This window comes from Schistocerca nitens, chromosome 4, assembly GCF_023898315.1.
Source record: "Schistocerca nitens isolate TAMUIC-IGC-003100 chromosome 4, iqSchNite1.1, whole genome shotgun sequence".
NCBI lineage: Eukaryota > Metazoa > Arthropoda > Insecta > Orthoptera > Acrididae > Schistocerca > Schistocerca nitens.
In genome coordinates this window covers 701,386,867-701,414,253 of record NC_064617.1, presented here as the reverse complement: position 1 = coordinate 701,414,253, position 27,387 = coordinate 701,386,867, and the positions used below count along the sequence as shown (strand labels likewise).

At 38.1% G+C, this 27,387-nt stretch overlaps 1 protein-coding gene across 2 annotated transcripts in view; it reads left to right on the top strand.

The window, feature by feature from the left end:
- The window catches only part of LOC126252070 (protein fuzzy), a 163,902-nt gene that overhangs the window by 119,195 nt on the left and 17,320 nt on the right, over nt 1-27,387 (top strand). Inside the window, exon 9 of one of the 2 annotated variants that reach the window (XR_007545826.1) lies at nt 5,395-5,482. Coding sequence is in view for 1 of the 2 variants with exons in the window: in XM_049952917.1 (XP_049808874.1) it covers nt 5,395-5,448 (54 nt within the window). In the remaining variant the exon portion in view is untranslated. Of the gene's footprint in view, nt 1-5,394; nt 5,483-27,387 lie in introns of those variants that run through there. The other variant, XM_049952917.1, reaches the window with a different exon arrangement.

Genomic DNA, 27,387 nt, shown 5'->3' with positions numbered 1-27,387 from the left:
AGCAAATCAGATGAAATAAAATAGACTTCTATATTTGGGTGGTGGGGGAGAAAATAAGGTGAATTGTGTCTGACAGGATGCCTTATTGAAATCGTGAAACTATATGGAAAACAAAGCAACCCCCTTCCCGCTTTTCTGGAGTTACGCAAAATCATACTGGCTGGGAGGATCCAATTAACTCCTGCAGTGTAGCAGGCCTTAAAGTCGTGGAGTTATACTGTAGATCTAGTTTGGCAACTGCATAGTGGATGCCTGTTCATGCAATCTGACAGTTTGGGGGCGGTCATAGTAAATTCCTGGAGTAATCCATCAGCAACATATCTTCACATTAACAATAACATTAAATTTCCTTTGATACATCCTGTATGGCCATGGATGCCACATTTACAGTGACAAGCAGTCTCTCTACCATTATGCTGACGTTGCAGAGACATATGCAGACTAACCATAACTTGTCTACATACAAAGCTTCCGTGTTCTATCATCATATGCACTCAGTGCGCCTCACATGCCTGACTAACCACAATATAATGATTCTTCATTGCATAATGCCATATATAATTTGACCAGCTGAGTAACATTTTCCAAGAATGCTTAGACTACCTCTCAGTGTGCCCTGAAATGAAGCAGATTTTCCAACTCTCCTTTCAATGTTCCAAAAGTGGTATTACACCACCCATGGAACATACGATATAGTTAGTTGGTTTTCTGTAAGCTAATCCTATGAGACAAATGGAAAATGTTTTGCTTTAACATCAGTAAAGAAATCTCATTTGCTTAGATTCAAATTGGTCAGAGGAGAAACTTTTCTAGTCCAATGTGAATAATTGAAATATTACTGTATGTTCGTCAGGGTATGATACTACCACAGGTTGTTCAAGAAAAATAGAGGAAGTAACCAAAAAATGGAACCTATCCTCTGTAAAGTTTTCATGGCACAAGAATACATAGAGTGTTGATGAAATTACTGTGCCTAGACCTGATGATATTCAAATGCAAAGTTCTGAACTGTAAGTGGAAAACATTTATGTCCTTTACATATGAAACTGGGTCAGATTGTTCTCATACAAAAAACAAATAAGAATTGATATGTACACTGAAACATACAGAGGAAGAACATTGCTTGCATGTTTGCATAAAGTGCTCAAAAGAATGATAAAGCAAAAACTGTAACAATGGTACAAAAGTAATAATTTACTTCCAGAAATGCACTTTATATTCCATGTCATACCATACAAAAGTATGGTTAGTATACTTGTTTACTTGCAGCAGAAATTGATGAGCTTTGAGAACAATAAGTACATCTTTGCAATATATGTAAATACTAAAAAAGGATGCAACACTGTGTCATTGGCCTCCTTTAGACGGAAGCTACAACCACATGCCATCGTAGAAGACTTCAGCACTGGTCTGATGTTAGTATTTGAGAGGTTGCTGATAATTTAGCTCTGTGGTATACTTCTTAGACCATGAATGACCAATAAATCAATTTTAGCCTATTACCTTTCATCACTTGTACAACAGACCATATGGCAGAGATGCTGAGTCGCAGAAAGGCACAACAAAAAGACTGTCAGGAAGTTAGCTTTCAGCCAACAAGGCCTTTGTCAAAAGATCTTGTTGGCCGAAAGCTAACTTTCTGACAGTTTTTTTGTTGTGTCTTTCTGTGTCTCAGAATCACTGCTGTATGGTGAGTAGCAACTGTCCTTTTCAGTATATTGTTACATTCCATCCTAGATTTTCCATTGTTATAACTTCATGATACAGTATATTTGATGGAAGTACTCACATACTACAGTTTGCTGATAATCTGGGCATGTATGCAAGAGACTTATTGCTGGAGAACTGTATCAGAAAGATTCAATGCATTGCATAGAGGATAAATGCAATGGGCTTATTATTTCAGTAAACAAATTTTTTTTTCTCCTTTATTAAAACAACCATATATGTACATAAGCACGGTAGCATTATTCTACCCATTACATGGAACAGCAACACTGCTGCAGGAACATACATACTGCCAGCCAAAAGCTTTGTGAAATACTAAGGATTATAGATAGATGATAAATGTAACTAGAACAAGCATATAAAAGAATAAGAATTAACAACAGCTGTTCAATAGTAAACAAACTAAGTTGCTGTATGAATTTGATGCTAGTGTTGAGTGTAGAAAAAGAAGTTACCACATTTGGTGGCATGAGTAATATAACTGTGGAGTGCCCAGGGTGTATGTGATTAATGGTAAGCTGGACAGCTAATGACTGTGTAGTGCAGTTGTCCACCACCACTTCCTATTTCAGCTCTGTCATTGGCACTTTCAACCATGTCAGAGGCAAGACCACCTGTGAAAGCTGTCTCATGGTCTACCCACTTTTCTGCAAGCATTGCACAGCATTCTACATGATAACGTCAGCTAATAAATTATCCATCTGGATGAATAGTGATTGCTGAACTGTGGCACCCATGTAAGGAACACGGTTATTCAGATAATGTGAATTGTGCTGATGAGACATGACAGTGAAGTATATTCATTCCCACAATCTCTCAGGCCTCTGTTTCCTTGTTGCTGTCCTTCACCTGCTTCTACTTCTACAGCTGTTCCACCCCATCATACCCTCTCCAAATAAGCAGAATAGAATAAAATTATGGTTTTTCTGGGAAGCAACATTAAATTAATCTTTAAATACCTCTTCTGTCTTTAGGAGAAATGGAGTGCCCATCACGCAAGTGTTTTTGTAAGTTCTTAAGTCATCATTGCTTGTTCTGAAGCCCATGTACATTTAAAACTGCTTCTCCGCATACCAATATATTACAGCCATTAACTTTAACCTGGTACAAAAAAGTAACCATTCGCCACGAAACTGTGCTTTTCCTTTTCTTTGGGTACCTAAAAAAGTAAGCTATATTAATCAAAATAATTATATTTTATTTATAAAAAGTACATGAAATAAAAAAAATTAATTTTAGATTTTCATTAATCATAGTTACCTCCTTTGCACTTGTTTCATCTTAATATTGCTTAGAAGGTAATTATTTTGGCAGTTGAAATCACCCATATTGCAAAAAGAATGGAATATCTGCTCTACACATTCATAAATCTTGCTCCAACACTTGTTTTTACATTTTCATCCAGAACCACGAATTTTAGCACCAACAGTTACTCCTGTTTTATCAGATCTGTACACTCTGCCAGAATTTCTATGATATTTACATTTTTCTTTTTTCCAATTGCACATATTTCTTCTTTTTTTTCTACCTTCAGGTTCTTTAGTAGGTGATACTTCGGGAGATTGGGAGACCTTTTACATTCGTCAGCATCCTAAGCCAAACAAAGTATTCAGGATGAGAAAGACCAAAGCCGCTTACCCCATATAACATGCCTTAATATGTTACACAAATAGCCTTATAATATTAAAATTATTACCAATAATGCAGTAATTAATAGGAGAAGTATAATTTGTTCATGATTTACACATACGTATTTTAATTAGCGAGTATATAATAGTTATAATTATGCAATAATATTTTACGCAGATACAGTCCTAAGCCTCAATGTTTTAAATGTTTAAAAAAGTAAGTATTTTCAACTTACTATGTCATTTTTAAAGATGAATATTCATCAGAGGGACAATAACTACTTCTACTGGATGACTGGATGAATAACTTCTTCAGAACTGGCCATTTCGGTCATGAAATCTTCTTTTTTGGTTATGCGTGGAAACAGCCTCTTCTTTGCCAGCACAGTTTGACTGTGGCTTTGGGTTGTGTCACACAAACACAAAAGACTACTTCCTCACCGTATGAGAATAACAAGTGTGAACTGCTCTGCCATGTAGTGAGTCAAAGTTAAAATATTTTCGCATTAGCTTCTTCTGTTCAATAGTTGTTGAACTAACACTAAAAACGTATTTTGAGAAAAGCTTGGCTATGGATTGTATCGTTCTCATCCCTTCGTTTCATTGTGGCATTTTCATTGGTGCTTGCAGTCAGATCAGGGTGCTCTACGTACAGTCCATTTTGTGAAGACTGGAGGCAGATAGTACAGACTTTAAAGTGTAAAGACTATTTCAGTTTGTTGCTGCATTTCTCAAGTAGTTTACTTAATCTCGAAATATCACAACCACCATGACCCTAAACAAAATGATAGGAAGTTCATCCTGAAGATGACTAATGAAGCTATAAGTGTGTGAGAATAAATTTTTTTAAGCATTCAGGGAACCTTACAAGGGAAACAGCACCAGAGCAATGACGGAAAGTATGCACAGCTGGCTAGCAGACGACAGAGCCTGCTAGGGAGTCATTGCATAAGCCAGCAAGTAAGCTTACAGCGAATCTTATTCCATGTGAGACAGGATTGAGGCATAATCAACATATGGCTAAGTAACATCGTGAGGTTGCAAAAGGTGTTGTTGATTTGTAAGGGAGATTAGGTTACATACACACATTCATATATGTACTAGGTATTTTATTGACAGGAATATTCTTTTGAGCAGATGGGATTCAAGTGTACATCCATTGGCTAAGTGATTGTGGGGTGTAGTTGGCAATGTCGAGAAATCTGGCTGAGATGTGAGTGGTTGTATGACCAGGTTACTTTGGTGCATTTTTGTGCTATTGACTTCCCTTGAGGTGAGATTGCAACTCTCCCACCCCGCACACACACAGAATATGTCTGTTGAGAATTGTCTACACAGAATATGTCTGTTGAGAATTGTCTGAATTATTAATGTATGGTGATGAGAGTCAATAAATAAGTCACAATCACTAAAATATTGTATACCATTTTAATTTCATGCCACTGCGTTTCTATATGGTGACAACAGAGGTCAGATGTAAGATGGCCTACACACAGTAATCTGGTGAACTGCAGCCAGTGCAAGATGACAGATGTAATACTGGTGTGTACCCTAAGAGAACAGCATACAGTTCTGTGATTTTTGTGGACCAAAGAAAGGGCAAGACAGAATTGCAAGCAATTTTTGTGAAGTATGTGCTTGTTTGTTTGCCTCCAGAATACAAATGGGACAGCGAAGGCCTATCTGTGTAGAACCTCATGTTACAGTGTAGAAGATTGTGCTTTCTTAATGTTAGTCACTACCCGTTGGAATGCATGAAGAGCTACTGCTCTCTCTCTGACATTTTCCTCAATAACTTTGTTCCCTTTCAGTTTCACAACAGGTTCACCCCTCTCAACCAAAGCTATGAGTGACCAGTCCTGCCTTTATAACTTTCCCTGCCAAACCTATACCTCTTTCCTCTCCAGTGGACAGACAAATAGTTCCAAAAGCAAGGACAGATTTTTCTGCTTTTACATGTATCTATTGATAGTACTTAGAATTTTGCATTTTTGATTTTCCATTCTGGATTCTAACCAATTCAGTTATTTTTTTTCAGGATTCTATCCAAGAAGATTCTGAAAATGATTCTATCAGACAAGCAACTATGCTGGTAACTACATTATTATTTCTTCAAGATGCTCAAGAGTTTAGTAATTATTATCTCAGTTAAAACATTCTTTCACATTTCCAACACTCCCTTCCTTACACTGCATCCGATCCATTTTCATATGCCTCCCTTCTCCCCCCCCCCCCCCCCCCTGCCCCCCACACTTCTTCTCCTTCCACTTAAGAAAGGACAGGTAGGCCTTACTACAGCAGACAATTTCCTGAACACTTTTTTAAAAAATTCTCTTACTTTTTTTTTTTTTTGTTTTAAACTGTTCAGTTGAATTCTGTGAAGTCAATGGTAAATGTGTTTGTGAGTTTAATTTTTATTACCTAAGTGTGGTGATGTTACATTCCTCAAAGTGCCATGCTTGACCACATGTGTAATATAAAACTTAATGTGCCAGGAAAAGTAAAAAGTGCCAGGAAAAGTAATTACTGTTTTGTCCCGTACTTTATGGTGAACTTGTAGAAGTGGCATGTTGTTGGGCTAGTTGTGTTTTGTTCCCAAATGTCCTTGGGCTAAAAGTGTTTTATGTCCATCTGCTGCCTACCTCAAAGATCTAATAGTAACAATACTCTGTGTGGTACTGTAGCAGCCATTACTTTGTGAATCTCATGTTGTTCTGTTGGTTTGCTTGTTGCATCACTTCCTGCTAAAAACCAAGAAAAGTGCAACAGGTAGTTATGCTCTTTTAACTTGTAGATAGTTCCTTATCTATTTCTCCATTTTCAGAATCATCATCTAATGTTCTTTCGCTTTTGGAACATTGATTGTTTTATAGATTATGTGTTTGTTGCCTTCATCATTCTTTTTCATTTTTGCAATGAATATTGTGCCTTTATTTTGATATTATCATTGTCATTTTTGACCTGTGCCACAAAGCTATTGCCCATGTACTTGTTTTCCTTGCACCAGTAATGACATATGGTTGAACCTCGGTTAACTCGCACTGTTGGGACTTAGGGTGGTCAGAATGCTAAAAAGGGCAATTAATCAGAGGGGAATGAAACAAGTCATTCACAGAGCTCAAAACAATGTAATAAATCAAAATTAAATGAAAAATTATGTTTCTAATAAAGAGAAAGGAACACGGAAAATTTTAGACATGGAAAATGTATTTGAAAAGTGTAAAATGTTCTTTGGTTTTAATTTCTTAAACGTTGATTTTGCAGCTGCATCACACCACTTCTTTGCTCACAATATATCCGTAGCTGCAGCGGTTTTCTGAATTGAGGGCAGTTTCAAATGCATCCTTTGCTGTACAGTGGTTGATCTTTTCATTGTATTCCTTTTCCTCATCATCTGATCATTTTCATATCCTTCATTGATAACAGTAGCAATGTCACCTTCTGCTAGCCATTCCTCTGTGTCGGCAGGTCGTATATCAGAATTTGAAGAGTTTGCAAATCTGCAATGTCTCACTCATTAGTTTCTGGAAGTTTGTGTTCCATGATTTTTGTAGAGTGTTTTTCTGAAGTTCTTCCTCAGCTTGAGCAACTGTGTAAATTGCATCTTTTATGTTCAGGCTTTTCATTACCTCAAAAAAGATCACAACACACTTGCATTTCCTGTAACAAAACACTGATGTGTTCCTTCCTGTAATGTTGTTTTAACCACTCACTCACCCCCTGGTCCACTGGTTGGATTAATCAAGTCACACAGGGTAGGGCTGGAGGGAGGTGAGCAAAAACTTAACTTTTATGTCACCTAGTTGTTTTTCAGACTCAGAAGGGTGTCTTGAGAAGGGTGGTTTGGAGCATTGTCTAACAGTACACTTGCACAGGGTGGTAGGTTTTCTGACTTCAAGTAATTTTTAACATCTGGAGCAAATGCATCAAAAACTAATCTTTAAATAAATTTCCATTAACTGCTTTGAGCTTTGTAGTAAACAGAAAGTGCTGATATGTTTATGTTTTTGAAAGCTCTTGGTTTCTTACATTTGCCGATATCAAACGAAATTTATGGTCACCACTTCTGTTGCTGCATGTTGCAATGGACACCCTGTATTTGCTAATTTATTTCCTGTGGCCGTTTCATTCTTTGAGGCAGGGATTCTTTGAGGGAGCATTTTATAGTTCAGCCCCATCTCACCAATGTTGTATAATTGATCTGCTATCTGTTTATTTTCTTAGACTATTTTTTTCAAAATTTTCAGCAAACTCCCTATCTACAGCATCATCAGAAGAAAATTTTTCTTCTGAAATAGCAACCTGACACTGTGAAGATTTTTCCACCAGTGAAGCCAGTCTTCACTTGCTTGGAATTTTTCTTCTTCACCCTCCCCCCGCCCTCCCGCCCACATCCTGCACTGAAAAGCATTTTCTTTTATGATAGGGCCTCAATGTGGGGCCCCTATTCATTTTCCCAGACAAAACCAAACCCATACTGTGTCATCCAAGAACTCAAGTTTTGGTTTTTCAATGCTTTTGCAGTTTTTAAAGCATTTTCACTATCTACAGTTAATTAAAAACTTCAAGGTCTTTTCGGTTCTTTTTCCAGTCTTTAGTGGTTGCCACTCCAACACCCATTTCAGAGGCTAATTTAGTAACTTACTAATGGTTGTCAAGTTTTTGCAGAAAATGTAGTTTCTGTTCAATTGTACACACAACACATTTCCTTTTCGGATTTGTAGCATTTTTACACTTTCAGAATCCCTTACACAACATAACCACAACTTAATAAACTGAATAAAGTTACATTGCAACTTTAAAATTAAAAGGAATACAATAATAAACTTAAAAAGTGCACAGATAAAATAGAAGATTAAAGAGCACAATAAAGCAAAAACTGCAGTCAGTCAGCTGAGCATGCATGTGGAGCATGGCTCAGATGGACACATGTTGTGACAGGAGTAAAATTGATCAATAACATAGCATTCTCTGGTGCAGCACACTGACAGATGGCGAGACACAGGGTCGGATAATCCAAGAAGTTAGTTAATCGAAGGTCAGATAATTGAGGTTCTGCTGTATTGTTGGATTCTTACTATCTCATTATTTATACACTCAGTAAGCACTGACAGTTCTTTCACTGTTTTCCACATTTGTGTACTGCAGGCCATCTGCACAGTATGTTGCAGTTGGTCCCAGAGTACCATAGACATCCACCTCTTGTTTTAAGTAATTGAGGAGGTGCCTGTGAAGAACAGTTGTTATTACTCTTCTGTGTAAGGCTGACTTTCTTTAATTTTACTGTTGCCTGCATTTTTAGAGGTGTATGTTGGTGGAAGTAATCTATTTATTGATGTATGTATGGATATGGTTTCTTGGGATTTTGAGTCTCAGTGATGTAAAACACATTTCTTGTTTGTGTCTCCCACTGGAGTTATATGGGAATTTCATACTTGCTAAGCAAACTTGTAGTGAAACAACTTGTTCTTTCTCAAGTATTTTCCCTCTCTTCCAAATATTTAATTTCGTAATATTAGTATTTGAGAAATGTTCAAATGAAGACTTTAAGTTGCCTCTTTTGCAGGCAAAATATGTTTCCGTAGCATTCTTCTGCAAACCTCTGTCTGCCAACTGGTACCTCTTTGGCTAGGTTTATAGATATTTTAGTATATCTGAGATTTATAATGCTAACATTTAGCAAAACTATATCTTTAAGGAGAGACCTGGGGCCCAATCTCCCCCACGGTAAATCAACAGTGTTAATCACCCGTTATCTCGGAGATTGTTGGAGATATAGATTTGAAATTGATATCATATGTTTACTAATAGTCTCTTTATTCTATTGATGTACAGTGGAAGGTTTTTTTTCCCCCACCCTCGATACAGCAGGTTTTATAATTTTTTTGCTCAATGCTTATATTTTTGTTAAAATTGTGTGATAAATGTACACAAATTTAACTCAGCTGAATGTATATTCATGATTATAGATTCATGGCTTACTGGATGGTTGTGGAGGAACTTGTTTAAGTTTCATTGCAATAAGATGAATTGTTTCTGAGAAAATGGGGCATTTGTAGTGAAAAATGTACAAACTGAAAGGACATTTAAAGTTTTCATATGAAACTTCTTGCCTTTATTGTTACATGATGTTATTAAAAACACCCTGCTCCATATTGTAGGCCATCTTTACCACCAGTGCTATCAAGTAACAGCTGTCTTCTTTTTCTAGCCTTGTTGGTCATATTTTTTGCTGAAACCTCAGCTTTTTTCACTCTTGTCATATCCACTTTGTGAAGTCCTTCCACTGTATGCTTTCCCAAAATCACTCCTAGGTTTTAGAGTGCTCTCAATCTGCTGCTGCTTCCACTATTAAATGTAATTACAGTGTCTCAGGTTCCTAACTGTAGGGTTTTTTATCCCAACAAATATACATTTTGGCAGACGAGTCCAAAGAAGATTATTGAATGATTCGTTGACATTTTGTGTTTTGCCATGCAAACACCTTTTAAACAGATTTGGATGGGCTAGATCTCTGAATATGGGCTTCAGGGTCTTCATTACTGATTGAGGCACAGTGTTTTTATGCTAAAAATCTTCCAGAGATCCTTCAGCCTCAGATTTTCCATACTTGCACCATGCCTCAGGAGGGAGAGGACACAAGCAATATACTGGGTTTTGAAATTTTATGATAGTAGATAGCCCACACTGCTCTCACTATCTTGTGCAAATCATTGGAGTTTTCCCTGATTTGCCATAATAGTGTTGAAACTGATCTAGTATCGTGTCTGTCAGTCTACCAGTGCCTTTTATTGTTTTACCATCTGATATCTTTGCATTGACGAGTTTTATTTTTAGGTGTCTGAGATGTGCATGCCTCCATTTTCTTTTTGACGTGGCCTACACACTCAAATTTAGTTATGGGCACTCTATATGGTTTGCTGGCAATTACTGCTTTGAAAGACTTGCTGTCTCCATCTCCCAAAGACTGGGTGTATCTAATTCCTCTTTCTTCCTCAGATCACTGAAAAAAATTAGTGCAGCAGCCACATCCATTCCTCAATTTGTCCCCCATAAATTTTTCCGCAGTTTGGCTTATGGGCTTCTACTCTTTATTTATCCACACCAGCAATGTCCATCCAAGACAATAATTAGTCAAAATCTGTATATCCAGGACTTTCCCGGTGTTGACATTTGTTGTTGTTGCAACTCCATTCTTTAATTTGTGTCCTCGTCTGTGCCAGAAACCATCAAAGGCAATACTTCTATTAGTTCTCCCATCATTTGCTTCCACTGCATCTGTGGTTTCAGCTATAATGGAATCTGTAGCCACTTCCTTTATGCAATCACCGATGGCATCTGTGTAGTGTTTGTACTCTGTAGGTGGGCCTGGCAAATCCATAATTCTGCACAATGTCTTCCCAGTGCACCTCAGTCCATACACTGATCTTACATTACTTGAATGAAGGTTCTTTTTGCATTTGATTGATTTAGAGTATTTGCAGGTCCGACAGAAAATACGTAGTTGACACACAATTCCTTTCCTTGTTGATTCATCTTCAGACAATGTTACTGCACCACCACCAAGAGAACGGCTCACTGTTTAACTTAGAACATGAGCCAAAATGCCAAACTCCATAATTATATTGGAATCCATGTCCTTTTCTACACTGAGCTCTTCATAAATGCTGAAGTTGACTTTCCATTTTGAAGCGCAGGGGAGAGAGGGAATTGGCACTGCACTTGTCTTGTCACAGCTGTTGCTTATAGTGTCTTGTGTTGTGCATAAACAAGCATTTTTAATATCAGCTACACATTTCTGGTAAAACCAGTTACCTTTGTTTTTTCATTTCGAATATTTTGCTTGGTTTTCTCATTTTCCTTCTGCAGAAATTCCTTCAATGTCTGCTTGCTGTACAAACTAAAAATACTAAATTGAAATACTTTATGCTATTCAAACAAAGAGCTGGGGGATAAAACCTTACATAGAGCAGGCTGTCCACAACAAAATGACAAAAACAACAGTCTTCTGGAATCATCAGTTTTGGAAATATGCCCACTGAATTGAGTCAGTGTAACTCATGAGGAGGCAAATTGACAATGCTGATGAACAATAAAAAGGCAATAATACCAGCAAGGTAATGTTTCCTCCCAGTAAATAATGTATCAGAATGTTCAGTGGATTCCTTAGATTTTAATGGAAAAGAAAATCAATTCTTTTTTTTTTTTTTTTTTTTTTCAATTTTCTGTCCCAGGTGTCCTGTTAAGCAAACTATAATTTTTTTAGAAAGATTTTTAATGTTAAATTCAGTTTCTCAAATATTGTAATTGTCATCAGCCATCTGACATATGCTACTGCATTAAGTTCCTTTATAGATTTTTCCAGACTTTGTGGCCCTCAGCAGAATGTGTGGGTGTTACTTCTGCATATTTTTTCAATGTCATCTACACATGACCCCTTACATTGTCATTCCAGCATCAAGCAAAGAACTTCTTTGGTCCATATACCATCTACTCGTTGGGTCACATATCCCATTTAAATTCCATTTAAATTTCAATACAGTTATTATTACATCTTCCATTCCAGCCTGTTCTCTGTTTCATTTGCTTGCACTCTTGTCCATCCCAGTAATCCACATCGTGACTCTTTTAGTACTTGCTGAGCAAACCCCAGTTTATGAATTGCTTTTGTACAGAAAGTAGGTGTCACATTACCATAAATCAAAACTAGCAAGACATACCAACTGTAAACCTTCTGTTTCAGATTAATTGAAAACTGAATTAGAAAACTCTGTTTAGTTTATCAAAAGCACTCCTGGACAATTCAGATCTTCAGTTTTTATCTCTGATCCAGCACATCCAGTCATTGTCTTCAGAAGTTGTAGATACAAAATCTCACCAACTGGTTTCATGGTTTGAATGTTAATTAGTATTTTTATTTTAGATGTGTTAATTGTACATTATTTTAACCTTAATGGAAGTGATTTTCAGGCTTGCTTCTGAAATCCCTTTATTAAGTTCTTCCACACATTGTCAAATTTGATTTGCACAAAGAACAAATTATACAATATCATCATTAAAATGAAGGTGGCTGAAGTATGATCGATTAACATTTTTTCCTCCTTTGTTTTCACAATTTAAGCATCTTGTAACTTCCCTCTGTAACTGCTGAGGCAATTTTAGTGTTGTGGATCTCCATGTGCTACTCCACTTTCAATTATGACTTTCTCACTATGTTGATAAAGTCTGATGAAAGCTGTAGCACTGATGTTTGTACTACTCATGTACTAACATGGATGGAATCAGTACCTCTTTCCTCTCTGGCTCTTTGTACAGATTTTGTTGAAATCAAGTCAACAATTTAGCAAATGACAAACTGCCTATTGGCTTCTGTCTCGGGTTCTTCGGCCGACGTTCATCTAATGATTTTTCTGACGTTTCGCCGGCACAAGTGGCTGGCATTGTTAAAGCTTCACCCTCCATCGCCGGTGGTGAACTGGACCCGAGCTCGCGGCCGCAGACTTATGTACCTGGTGCGCCAACGTCCGAAGGCTTCTCCGCGGTCATTTCCGGTGTGGTTCTCCTCTTGCTACCTGCGACAGTCGTTCGCTGCAGTACGGGAAGCCAGGATCTGTATACCTTAAGGCTTTCCTCTTTCTTGTTCAAACTGTTCACGTGCTTTTGTATTTCTACAGCTTCTCTGAACAAGCGCGTGTGATAGTGCTTCTCTACGGCCAGAACTTCCGTGTCGGCAAATTTTATTACGTGGTCGGCTGTAGAGAAGCACTATCACACACGCTTGTTCAGAGAAGCTGTAGAAATACAAAAGCACGCGAACAGTTTGAACAAGAAAGAGGAAAGCCTTAAGGTAAACGGATCCTGGCTTCCCGTACTGCAGCGAACGACCGTCGCAGGTAGCAAGAGGAGAACCGCACCGGAAATGACCGCGGAGAAGCCTTCGGACGTTGGCACGCCAGGTACATATAGTCTGCGGCCGCGAGCTCGGGTCCAGTTCACCACCGGCAATGGAGGGTGAAGCTTTGACAATGCCAGCCACTCGTGCTGGCGAAACGTCAGAAAAATCATTAGATGAACGTCGGCCGAAGAACCCAAGACAGAAGCCAATAGGCAGTTTGTCAACAAGTGGCCACGAAAGCCTTAACAATTTTGAATTTAGCAAATTCTGGGAATCCCCAGAAAGGAGTAATTAATACTCATTGATCCATTCTGTGGTTTCATTCATGACTTGCAAATGATCCACTGTGCTTTATCTGCTTTGACAGGCAGCTAGTTCATGTGCTTGATCAAAAACTAATGTTTCTTTTTCTTATGTGGTTGTTGATAATTTAGTGAATCTCCACACACACACACACACACACACACACACACACACACACACACACACGCGCGCACAGGATGCATGTTTTACCAAATATTCATCACGTCTTCTCGCGTACTATCAGAGACATTTCCAAATAACAACCATTTCAGAATTTCTTCTCTGATGTCTTCTTTGCAACTGCATCATCTTTTGTTGTTTGTCCAAGCACCTTGGTAACTGCCCTTTTTGTCTATTTTTATGCAATCTTAATTTCCCAAGATGCTGAACTTGTTGCTTCATTTAATCTGTAGTACTTCCCCACTCTTAAATAATTTTCAGAGTCTACTTTTTTGATTTGGTTTTCATGAGATTCTTTCTTTATAGATAAAACAATGGAAAATCCAGGATGGAATGTAACAATATCAGAGAAGGAAAGTTGCTACTCACCATATAGCGGAAATGCTGAGACGTGTGTGCAAGTTGTGTGTGTGTGTGTGTGTGTGTGTGTGTGTGTGTGTGTGTGTGTGTGTGTGTCTACTGCTGACAAAGGCCTTAATGGCCAAAAGCTATAATCGTGTGAATCTTTTTGTTGTGCCTATCGCAACTCAGCATCTCTGCTCTACGGTGAGTAGCAACTTTCTTTCTTTATGGATTTATATGTATCTGTAATCTTTATATTACCAGGCTGCGATCACTTGAAAATTGAAAGTAGGTTGTTATGCCGGCCTTCCATTGCCCTAAAGCACCAACTGAGGATTGAACACCGAATTTTCATATTTGCAGTTTGACTCTTACCCACTTATTCATTATCATTATTGCTATGCAATTCTTCAAGAAATTACTAACTTTGCGAGTAGGATTTATTTTAGTCCTTGTGAAGCCCAAAATATCTGATGTAATATGCATAGGTTACTATATAACTACCAAGTTACATACATAGTGATTGTGTGTGCCTAATTAAATCTGTTATGAGTACTGCCTTCCACTTGGTAGTACATTACCTTTTTTTTTTCTATGCCATCAAAGCTTCAATGTGAAATGATCTCTCTCTCTCTTTTCCAAACTATTGTTGGGTTAGTCATAGTCATTAGTTTGAACGCTGCAGTGGTATGCTAGGCATGGTTCTATTGAAAGTGGTATGCCCTTGCCTTCCTTCATCTTTTAAAATTACTACCCCTCAGGTTATAAGAGAACTTACAATTTAACTTGGAAACTGAAACACAATGAAACTTGATAATATATTTCAAATTTAAAGCTTGTAAACAAATCTTTTACTTGCTTGCAAGAAAGAAAAAGAAAGAATGTGAGTTTTGAGAATGAATATCTAGACAAATTTTTCTTTGTAGTCAAATGAAATAATTCCTCCATAGAAAAAAAAAACAAGAGAGAAGAAAAAAGAAATCACTAAATAATGTGTGCCGTCCATATTATGCTTTACAGAATTTAAAAGAAGCAAGTGAATGTGATTTAATTAATTATTCATTCACATTGCTTTATGAAATAGTTAATGGTAATTATGAAAAACAGTATTGTAACTATTATAAATAGTGTTGACAGAGAGAAAACAAACCGCATGTTCCTAAAATTACATTGTCCATTTGTATTATATTTGCAGATTATTATAAAATGTGTGCAAATGTTTATTCTGATATATATTTTACATAATAATTTTGTATTTTATTTACACTGACATCACGATGATGTATTTTATATCTTCGATGTAACCCATGTATTTTTCCATGATTAATTTGAATAAATTCTGAAGAAACTGAAACCAAATGGTGCATTATTCCCTTTCTGAAGTCTCAGATTAAAATAGCCATTTATTGTGACAATACGTTTAGCTCTTGATTTGTTTCTGCAATGTTGATGGAATCAGTTGAGAATATTAATTTTTAAATATGTTCCAGTAGTTTACTCACACCACAATTGCCAAGTCTTTCTGTTTCTTGTGAGACATTCTTGAGGTAGAGACAGAAACATCTACATCCATTTGAGTATTATACACTCTCCTCCACACATTTATATTACCTCACCCCTAACTGCTGTTCACATTGCCATAAATTAGCAATTAGTTCTGAATTGCCACACAGTTTGAATATACAAGCTTCAGCAAGACAGTAAAAAGTTAAAAATTAGAAAGCATAGTAAAAAACCTATTCTTTGCTCAGTGTCGTGTTGTTGATTTTGTTTGTTATTCATCTGAAATTCTGAGGAAAATATCATTTATAACAAAATCAATAAAGTTGGGGACAAGTCTTGCCTTGTTGATGTCTGATGATTATGAATTTTGGTAAGTGTGACTCAATTGTTTCATTTGTTCATCTTTGTGATATATATATATAAAAGCGCTGGCAGGTCGACAGACACACAAACGAACACAAACATGCACACAAAATTCAAGCTTTCGCAACAAACTGTTGCCTCATCAGGAAAGATGAGGCAACAGTTTGTTGCGAAAGCTTGAATTTTGTGTGTTCGTTTGTGTGTCTGTCGACCTGCCGACCTGCCAGCACTTTCATTTGGTAAGTCACATCATCTTTGTTTTTAGATATATTTTTCCTACGTGGATTTTATATATATATATATATATATATATATATATATATATATAGAAAAGAACATGGGTTCAGTTCTCTGCTTGTCTGTATAAGTATCAAATGGAAATTATGTATATGGCCCTATAGATACTTTTAATGAAGAGAGAGGTATCAGCAACCACTATGTTACTGTAACATCATTTGTAACTGAAGGCAAGAGGGGTGGGGCGAGAGAGAGAGCGAGAGAGAGAGAGAGAGAGAGAGAGAGAGAGAGAGAGAGAGAGAGAGTGACCTAAATAGCTGTGAGGGCTAGTTTTGCCAGGATACAGACCCTGACGTACTGGCACATTAGTGAGCATGTGGTGCTTGCGAAAGAACTACTATTGGGTGGTACCAGGAACATACTGCTCAACTCACTGAAACATTTGTCAAACAATGGAAAATCCAGGATGGAATGTAACAATACTATGAAAAGGGTAGTTGCTACTCACCATATTGTGGAGCTGCTGAGTAGCAGACAGGCACAACAAAAAGACTGTCGGAAAGTGCGTTTTCAGCCAACAAGGCCTTTGTCGAAGATAGACAACATACACACACATACTCACACAAACACAACTCACACATACATGCCTACTGTCTCTGGCAGCTGAAGCCAGATTGTGACCAGCAGCGCATGATGGGAGAAGCAACTGGGTGGTGGGGGTTAAGGAGGAAGCAGGTGGGGGAAGGGGGGGGGGAGGGGTTAGCAGGTTAGCACTGCATGTGGGAGTGAGCAGGGCAAGATGGAGAGAGGGTAGGGCAGCTAGGTGCAGTCATGACATTAAACGGAGGATTGGGAAGAGGAGGCGGAGTTAGTGGAAAAGGAGAGAAGTAAAAAGACTGGGTGCAGTGGTGGAATAGAGGGCTGTGTAGTGCTGGAATGGGAACAGGGGAGGGGCTAGATGGGTAAGGAGAATGACCAATGAAGGTTGAGGCCAGGAGGGTTACAAGAATGAAGGATATGTTGCATGGAGATTTCCTGCCTATGCAATTCAGTAAAGGGGGTTTGTTGGGTAGGATCCAAATGGCACATGCTGTGAAGCAGCCATTGAAATGAAGAATGTCGTGTTGGGTGGCATGTTCAGCAGCAGGGTGGTCCATATGTTTCTTGGCCACAGTTTGTTGGTGGCCATTCATGGAAGTGTTAATTCATTTGGTACTTCACGGCCCCCTAGGACTGCACAAAAAGTGTCACAGTTTCTGTATAGCTGTCTCCATTCTGATAAATACATGGGGGAGTTGGAAAATAAGTTTCCCCTGTCGACTGTGGTCAGAGTTGTATGTGAAAGGAAAAAAAAAAAAAAAAAAAAAGAATGAGACATTAAAGATAAGACATATCTTTATTTTTCTACATAATTTCGAAGTACATTGAGACATTTGTCATACTGCTTTATAAACTTCAAAAAGCCTTCCACGAAAAAATCAGGGCATTGCATACGGAAGAAGCGTTGAGTGGCTTGTTTGACGTCAGCATTGCTGCCAAAAGCACCTTCTGCTGAGAGTCTTCTTCAAAGCAGGAAACAGATGGAAGTCACTTGGTGCGAGATACGGACTGTAAGGTAGATGGTGTAGGTGCTCCCAACCAAGAGTTGCAATATGGTTTTGCATCGCCGTTGCCGTGTGTGGTCTCACATTATCATCCAACAGCAGAACGCCAGATCTGAGAAGGCCTGGCCGCTTTTTCCAAATCACCTCTTTCAATTTTGACAGAGTGGCACAGTACTGCGTAGCATTGATGGTTGCATCCTCCAGAAAGTCCAGCAGCAAAACTCCATTGGCATCCCAGAAAACGGTGATTTGCACTTTACCTGCAGATGGAGTGCTTTTGAACTTCTTTCGGACAGGTGATGATGGATATTTGGATGCAGCCTTAGATTCGGGTGTATAATGGTGAACCCACGTTTCATCCCCCATCACAATCCGAAACAGAACATGGTAATGCACAAGCTGTTCCAGGCTGAACGCCATACGTTGTTCCATGTGTGTTGGGGTCAGTTGGCGGGGCACCCATCATGCTGACACCTTCCTGTATCGAAGAATGTTGTGGATGATCTTGTGAGCTTGCTCATGTCCGATTCCAAGTTCTGTCGCTATTCCATTGATGGTGATACGCCGGTTCGTTTTAATCATGTCATCCACCTTCCTGACGTGTCTGTCCGAGTCTCGGTATGTCCTGCACTTGCTGACGTCCATCACTGAATTGCTGGCAGCATCTCAAGACCATATGCCTCGACATCACACCTGACCCATACACCTCAACAAGGTGGTTATGAATGTCTGTATCTGAAACTCAACATGCCCATTCATAGCGGATAATAGCTCTCACTTCTGCCTTTGACTACGACTCCAAAACGCACCTTCTCTCCATAGCTCCGGGAAAAGACCGAGCGGCAGGCACTGTGACAGCGCCATCTGCTTGATCATGGTCGACCTCTACCCAGTGGTGTATAGGTGTCTTGCACATGTGCGTTCACCTGCCATGTCGTCTTTTGCCCATATCACACAACTCTGCCCACAGTCGACAGGGGAAACTTATTTTCCAACTCCCCCTCATATTTTCAGTGTTAACATAGGTTGTACAATAGTAAACTGCTCCATGGCTAGACATGCAATGAAGAAATGTGGAAATTCAGACTGAAGCAACAGTTGGATTGCATAAGAAGGGAGAATAAGGTTTAATGTCCTGTCGACCTGGGGCCATTAGAGACGGAGCATACACCCGGAATGTTTCAAGGACAGGGAAGAAAATTGAGTGTGCTGTGTCAAAGGGACCACCCCATCATTTGCCTGGAGCAATTTAGGGAAACCACAGAAAGCCTAAATTTGGATGGCTGAATGCAGGTTTGAACCGTCATCCTCTCGAATGCGATTTCAGTGTGTTAACTACTGCACCACGTCGCTAAGTCACTTACACACACACACACACACACACACACACACACACACACACACACACACACACACACACTAATGTGGTGAATAAATCAAAAAAATATACTACATTATTCCTTTTTGAAGAACCCTTTACAATGGCAGACATAGGTAAGGGAAGAAATTATATTTCCAAAAATAATGAGCTTGGATTCAGAAAGCATCATGCGCATAAAACTCATCAAGCACTTTTCACAAACATCTCACAAATTATAGATGCAAATTAACAGGAAGGTTCCACACTCCTGAATTTTCAAAAGTTTTTGCTACTGTGTGTTATTGTCAACTGATAACAAAGGTTTGACCATAGAGAGTAGCTTTGTGAATGTTGTAGCAGACAACTGAGCCAGGGTGTGTTATTACTTTATTTTAATTAACTGAAATGAAATGAAAATAATTTAAGGAAATTTATTATCCATGAAAAGCCATACTGGGCACAAGAAGCACATGCCTGTGTGAATTAAAATAGTGAAGAACAATATTTAATGAATAATGACAAATCATACAGAACAGTTACAATATTATTTACAACTTTTCCCTGCGCTAAAGTGAGACATTCTGAGATCTGTTACCAGAATAGAAAATATACTGGATAAATAGATTTCAGAGGCTGTGCTTGAGGACACATACATCTCTATTTTCTGATGCATGCGCTATGGGGAACTCTGTGTCAACATAAGTACATTACATATAACATACGTTTACATTACCAGGCATACAAATGGTAGACACCGAGTGATGAGTGGTAACTGTGGCTTATCACAGGTGGCAATGGCAATTCTCTTGTGCGAGTTCCTTCCTCTGGCATTCAGAAATGTACGGCCCCTTTCTATACAATCTCTGCCTCCGTTATTGCATCTGGGAAGCACTTTCCAGACTGGAGAATGTGTACAGTCATGTATCTGTAGGAATACCTGAGGGTGTGAGTAATTCAAATATTCATTTCTTTGGTAGCTTTGGTTGGCTGGAGACATGTTATTTGGCAGCAGTTTTTCAGCATAAGTAAAAGCCGCCTCCGTGTTGTCGTGAACTGAGAGAGAAAGTCGTTTTGTCTCTCTAGTGTGCCAGGAATTCTTATTTTTCTGGGAGCAAAACACACAGCACAAAACAAACAATCTTTACTATCACTGTGTCTCCACAAAATATAATCCAAGTGCACCGTGTTCTTTACACAGATTCCCAGCTAATCTGAGAAAAGTACTACAGTTATTTTAGTGTTGGAATGAGTTGCTTGACTGTAGTATTAATCATTGATGAGTATCACTTGCAGTCATCTTCTTCAGTCATTCTATCATGGGTGTTCTTTCATAACACCCATAGAACTAGATGAGGCAAGAAGTGTATTATTGTTAGTCACTATTGATTTAGCAGTCCCCACATCTTACATGCGTTTTGAAGTTTGTCATTTTTGAGCCTAGATGGATTTTTCATCCCTGTCTTTCCTGGGTGATAAAATCCTTTACATAGCTATGTGACACTGTTCACATCCCTGGTGTTGACCTAAATAAATATATATATCAGTGCATTTTCTTCCTCAATCTCACTGATCATTTTATAACATTTGTATGATGTAGCATTGCTTGTGTATTCCAATTTGTACAAGTTTCGCTTTTGTGGAAGAGGATATGATTTTATTCCATTGTCTAGAACATGCTTCACTTTCATCAAAAAGTTGGTTCTCATGTTCTTGCAACATTGAATAGGTGTATCATCACTGGCTGAATATGGAAAATCCTTAGGACTGCCATTGCTGTAATGACCGCACTTTGGCAACAATTCTTTTAGGTGGCCATGTGTTTATGTGTGTTGAGTGGTCACAGATTTGCTTCCTACTTCTACTGTAATCTGCCTCTCTGAATGTTTGAGCCTTGTTCTCTAGATTGTGGCATTGGGTTTCTCTGTCTACTGCACATGTGTTGTTACTTAGACTATCCCTGTTACTGGTATCATTAAATCATTCTGTTGGTTCTCTGTTTCCTGCAAATGTATGTTGGTGTGCAGGACCTTTTCATGGTTACTTGAGAACTTCCTGATTGTTGGTGACACTCTGAACATCATGTTCCTTGCGGGTTTCCTGTTTAAGCATTCTGACACTGCTGCAGTGTCCACCTATATTTAGCATACCAGCCATATCATCCTCATTTGTTCAGTGTCAGCCTGAGTTTCTCCCAATATGGCTATAATTTGCAGCAGTCCGCCATAGGAAAAATTGGTGGGCTATGATTTGCGTGTAATTATTGCACCTCCTACAAGCTATGTGCATTAAACCTAGTTCCTGTATTATCATCCGTGCATCTCCAATTCCCAAAGAACTGTTGCTTACTATCTTTTTTTTACTGCTTTTGTAATTCAGAGCTCAAACATAAACTGCTGTCTTTTATCCACCTCAACATGGATCACACTTGAACACTACTTACACAATGATAAATGGTTATCACCTGCCAGTGGTCTTCACACATCATCCAAGAACAAATCCATCAACATTAAAAAGGCCTTATTAAGTAAATGGTTGTCATAGAGCCATATAGACAAAACAATACCAAATATCAGACACAATAAATAATGTCAATAAAATTCTTCTGGACTGTTGACAACATTGTCAATGTATAAAATTGTCTGACGTTTTGGCCACTATTGCAAGTGGCCTTCCTCAGAGCTTTGTGCTGAGCAGATTGCTGAATAAGAGACTCTAAATCTAGTGGAGGAAGCTGTATACGCAATTTGATAGTGTATATGAGGCTAGGAAGGAGGGGTGTTAGGCATTCTTTGTTGGTCTTTATATTATTCCTTGTCATTGGTGGCTAAAGATGTGCTTGATTGGTGTTTACATTATTTCTTGCACTTAGCGGAAACAGGCAGACTAGAGATGGGTGGTAGCTGTGATGTAGTGCTGTTTACTTGTTGCCATGTGCAAGCTGCAGTGTGTCTACGCTCTGTATACGTATGACCACCACATGCAAAGCATATCACACATGTGGGCGGGAGAGCTCCTATCCTCAAGTACCCCATCAACAGCTTCTTCCACTACTGTATAAGACCTAAAGTCTCTCTCATACAGCAGTCAGCTCAGCACAAAGCTCTGAGGGAGGCCACTCGCAATATTGGCCAAAATGTTAGATAATTCTATATATTGACAATTCTGTCAGTAACAGAGAAGAATTTTACTGACAGTGACAACGGCCATGGAAGCCTACACACCCTACAATAAATAAAATCCATTGATTGATAATCATTGATAATGGATGTAAATAACTTTAAGTAGTTACAAAAGTACTTGAAACAAAACACTTTTAGATACAGGGAATGCGTCAGAAACTAGTGTCATCAAGCACCCCATAAAATATTTGCGAGAGACAACTTTAGATTCAGAGTAAGTAGCAGAAATGAATGAGAGAGAAGAAGAATCTTTGCAAACGCACAATATAGGATTTGTTTGTCATTGTCAACACTGTTAAATACATTCGTGACGTTGCTACACAGTGCAAGCACACGTATTTAAAAATCGTAAAACAACATAATCTGTAAGTGCACGTGTTCGTTAACCCATCACTAGTCACAAACACATTACACCACAACTGCAGACTACTGTTTGCACTTTGCAGGAGCGCCATTGCAGTCCAATGATTGTACTAGGAAGCAAAGAGTATACCCTCTTTACACAATTATGAAGTCTGCTATAAAATCTTATGTGACCTATTCTTAAACCATCATAGATAAATGTGAGGATTACTATCAAATTACATACACAAGGGTTATACATTGTTATACATAAAATCTTACATGACTTATTTTTAAAACATCATGAATAAACGTGAGAATTATATGTCGAATTACACACACAAGTGTTAAACATTGTTATACATAACTTTAGGTTTTCTTTTTCAGCCACTCTTCCTGTTAAATTTGTACAGGATATATATTATTACATCATAGGTTTATTGTATTAACACTACATAACCAAACTGACAGAGACACTGAGATGTCACGCAGTACACTATATAACCAAACTGACAGACAGTGAGATCCCACCCTCTCTCCATCTCCACACCCTCGGCCTCCTTTCCCAACATAACTTCCACCATCTCCCCTCCCGAATGATGAGCTTCACCCTGACATCTACGCTTCCTACCAACTCTAACCCTATCTTCCTCCTGCCTCCTCCTCAGGGCTCCCCCTCCTCCCCCTCCCTCCTCCTTGAACGGCTTTCCCCTTCTACTCCCCCTCCCTCTCTCGTGCTCCCCTTCGGTGTCTCTGCACTCCCTCCTGCCTTGTCTTCCCTCTTCCTCTCCTCCCCCACCTGTCTCCTGCCTCTTGGTGCACCCGCTAATACCCCCTACTCTTTTCATCCCGCTCCCTCCCCTGCTGCACCTTGCTCTTCCCTCCTTTTCCATCCTCTCAGGCCTCTCCCTCAGCAGGTCCCACCTGGCAGTTTTATTCTTCATCATGTGTGCTCCAAGTGGGTTTAAAGTGTGTTGTTATGGAGTGTTTTTAATACTGTGGCCAACTTTTAACCTGTGCGTGTGACTTCAGTGTCTTTTTTGTGTTCTCCGAATCACCAGCTGTGTTTTTTAACTTTGTCGACTTTTTTAATTGTCCCCCATGAACGTCTCCATGTCAGTGTATTTTTACCTCCCTTACTCTTTTTTATCGCCTTATATGTAACATTTTATTCTTGTATTAGTTGCCATATCACTTGGCTGAAGAGCGGCGGATTGTGCCGCTGACAGCCCTCCCCTGCCCATACATGGCAGGGGAATGAAATCACACACACACACACACACACACACACACACACACACACACACACACACACACAAAAGAGAGAGACAGTGAGAAGTCACTCAGTACCTCATGTGCTACCGAATCAGTAGCATGCTCCCATGGAACCACCTTCGCTCAAATCCAACACAGCTGGCATAACATTTTGTCAGCTTTACATACGTTTTCAGTACATAAACTGATCATCGACATAGCAAACGAAAGTAATGTGAAAATACAATATAGTATGTCTTCTCCATGTCAGTCATATAAAATGTGCTACCGGCATAGACGAGTAAAGCAATAAATGGTAAAAAAGTGTACAATATCGTTTTGACGGGAGTTCGTCATTTTATAAAATTTGTACTACACTGCCTTAACATTCGTCGTTGTATAAAATTCATAACAGACTGAATTAATACGTTAATCTGAGCCTAAATCTGAGCTACTATTAGCGTGTGCATCATAAGATCGAGTAAAAATTATCTAAGAATCATTTTTTTATAAAGTTAGTTTGGTCATTTAGAAGATTATCAGGATCATTTTTGGAATGCTTGTATATTTCCATGTCTTCAAGGACGCTCGTAACTCTTCCTTTAGGTACAGCGTGTAATATTGTCAATGTCACGAATGTATTTAACAGTGTTGATGACGACATACAAATGTGTCAGCTTACATTACTGCTTAAAGCCATAAAATGTAAGTAACATGGCTACATAGTTAAAACATTTGGGACAATCCAAATGAAGTGGTCCAATAAAAATTAAGTTTGTTGTTTGCCCATTTTTAAATATTTTAATTTTTTTATATGTGATTACCCTATAATTGAGAAGTTCAAAACAGTTTTTTTTAAAAAATTTACCTTTCACCTTTACTCAATGGCTGCCATTTTCATTTGTAAGTGCGTGACAATGTTTCAGTTTTAGAGATGTTAGCAAAAATATGAATATCTCTGCACTGGGTTAAGTTACAACATTGCAATTGACATGATTGTGTTTAGAAAAGTGTCCTCTACAAAGTTGTCTATTACACAAAATACCATAAATTCAAAAATAACCAGCCAAAATGATCTTCAAAGTTTGGTATCCAAATTTTCAAAAATCCAATTTTTAGGCCCAAAAATAACAAACAAGGAGTGATTTATGAGAGTCTATTTTTCTCTATAGTTAGATACCATACACTACTAGCCTCATGTAGAGCAAGAACACTTACAAATGTTTCCTTAACTTTTTATGAATTTTTGAAATTTTAAAATTGTCATTTTTTGCAAAGTTTGGGGTTAGTTATCTCTGGTAGGACTGAATATAAAAATATGATTTTTGCACAGTTTGTACACCTATATGATAGCAATGTACTGTAAAAATTTCAACATTGATATCTGACTGTGAACAAAGATATGAAGTTTTGAAAATGAGGAGATAATTCACATTACTGTACAACTGATATGGCTGTTGCCTATTCACATGTGATATTGGCGGGATATAATCAATTATTATTGAAGTAAGGTATTGAATTATATACAAAAAGTGGAAACATCACTGAAATTAACATTTATATTATTTTGACATACTTAAAATAAATATTTTCAATTAACATCCTTCGAGATGCGACTGTTCCTAAACCTTGTGGTGAATGTTAAGAACACTTATTTCTTCAGACAGCTTCTGTGATATAGAATAAGACCTCCCAGTTGCTGTGGTAAGTTCAAGCACTGAAAGTTTCCTTAAAATATTTTTCATTGGTATCCAAACTTTGTCACTAGTAGATTTCTTGAATAATGTTCTTGGGCCAGCAGGGTGGTAAAAATGCACAAAAACATCATTCTTTTCCAAACTTATTCTTTCATCCTCTGCAAGCCACCACTGTCCATCATACACACATGCCACTAAGTCATTGAACATGAAAGACAGAGATGTAATTTTACTGACACAATGATCCTCATAAATTTTGGTTTCCGATGTTACATAGCATCAAACTAAGTTTTCTGCAATGCCAAGGAATTTGTGGAAATGCCTTGTTCCTTTTACTGCTATACAATTTTCAAATCTGGTTTGAAGTGTTGTTTTCATATGCAGAACCACTACTTCTTTCTTGATCAGAAAATAGGTAATGCCTTTAATATTATCCCTGCAAAAGACATACATGTCCTGTCATTGTGAGAATTTGGTCTGTGGTTGATCCTCACTTACTTCATGTTTTGTTGTACCTCCTACTCCATCACATGCATTTTTACCATGGCAAGGTGCAAAAAAGTGCCATTCAGCCTCCAACCCAAAGTCTACTTTGTGGTTGCACAGACTGGAAAAATTCTTTTTATTCTTATACTGACTACCACTTCCATCTGAAAAGTATATCAGCCGCTCAACCTTGGGAAAATTTTCTTTTATGTAATTTATTACATACTTTAGAAACACAGGTACAGCCAAAGTGTTGTGCTCCAAGTAGTCATTTAGAATGCAAACTGAACTGCAAACTTCATCTTTCTTTAAAGTGTAGAATAAATGGATGCACTGTTGCCTGGTCATTGACCCAGTGATACTCTTGTATTGCATCCTGCAACGCAAATGTAAAATTTTCTGCAAAATCAGCTAGCACTATGCATTCAGTTTCATGAAGTTGTACTTTTTTGACCTTCAAAAACTTACTTTGGATTTTAGAAACATAGTGGTGACTTTTGAGTTTTTGTAAGTTATCAATTAAAGATTCCAGGTACTCTTCCTGAGATTTAACCACTGTTATCATTTCTGCCCTGTCAGTTGTGACCCACTGTGTGAAGGTAATACTGTCTGGTATTTTCTCGTCATATTCATGAAACAATTCAATAATGGTTTCCATACCAGGGCATTTATTACACAAACTCATCATGCAGTCATAACTGTTAGTGTCACAGACCATTAAATCTATTAACTCTTTGTAATTAAGATCACTGAGTTTTGCATCCACAATCATCATTTTGACATTTTGATGATATAAACAAACACATATGGAGTGTGTCCCTGAGGATCCAGCCAAAATACACCACTTAAGGTGGAGGTCACAAAATTTTGACCTTCCAATTTTAAATTCAGGATGAGAAATTTTGAAAGCTACATAAAGTTCATTTAAATTTGACAGCACTAGTCATTTCTGCTTTGTTACTTTAACTCCATTTATAACTACTGTTTTGCTATCTTTGCAACCTGGGCACATTCTACTGTTTTCATCATCTTCAAAAAACTGCTGGATCTTTTAAATTGTTTCTTCACTTATACCTACTCCTTTCTTCTTTCCTAAAACTGGAAGAATGCCTTGCTCTTTCACTAATTTTTGGGTTAGTTTAACCAAACGATGAGAAACGTTGAATTCATGAACTACTTTTTCTCTTGACCGTGAGTCAGGAAGTAAACTTAAAATTTTAACTTTTTCGTCTTTACATGTCACTGAACATTTAATTTTTAATTTCTCTATTAAGCTCAAATATTCA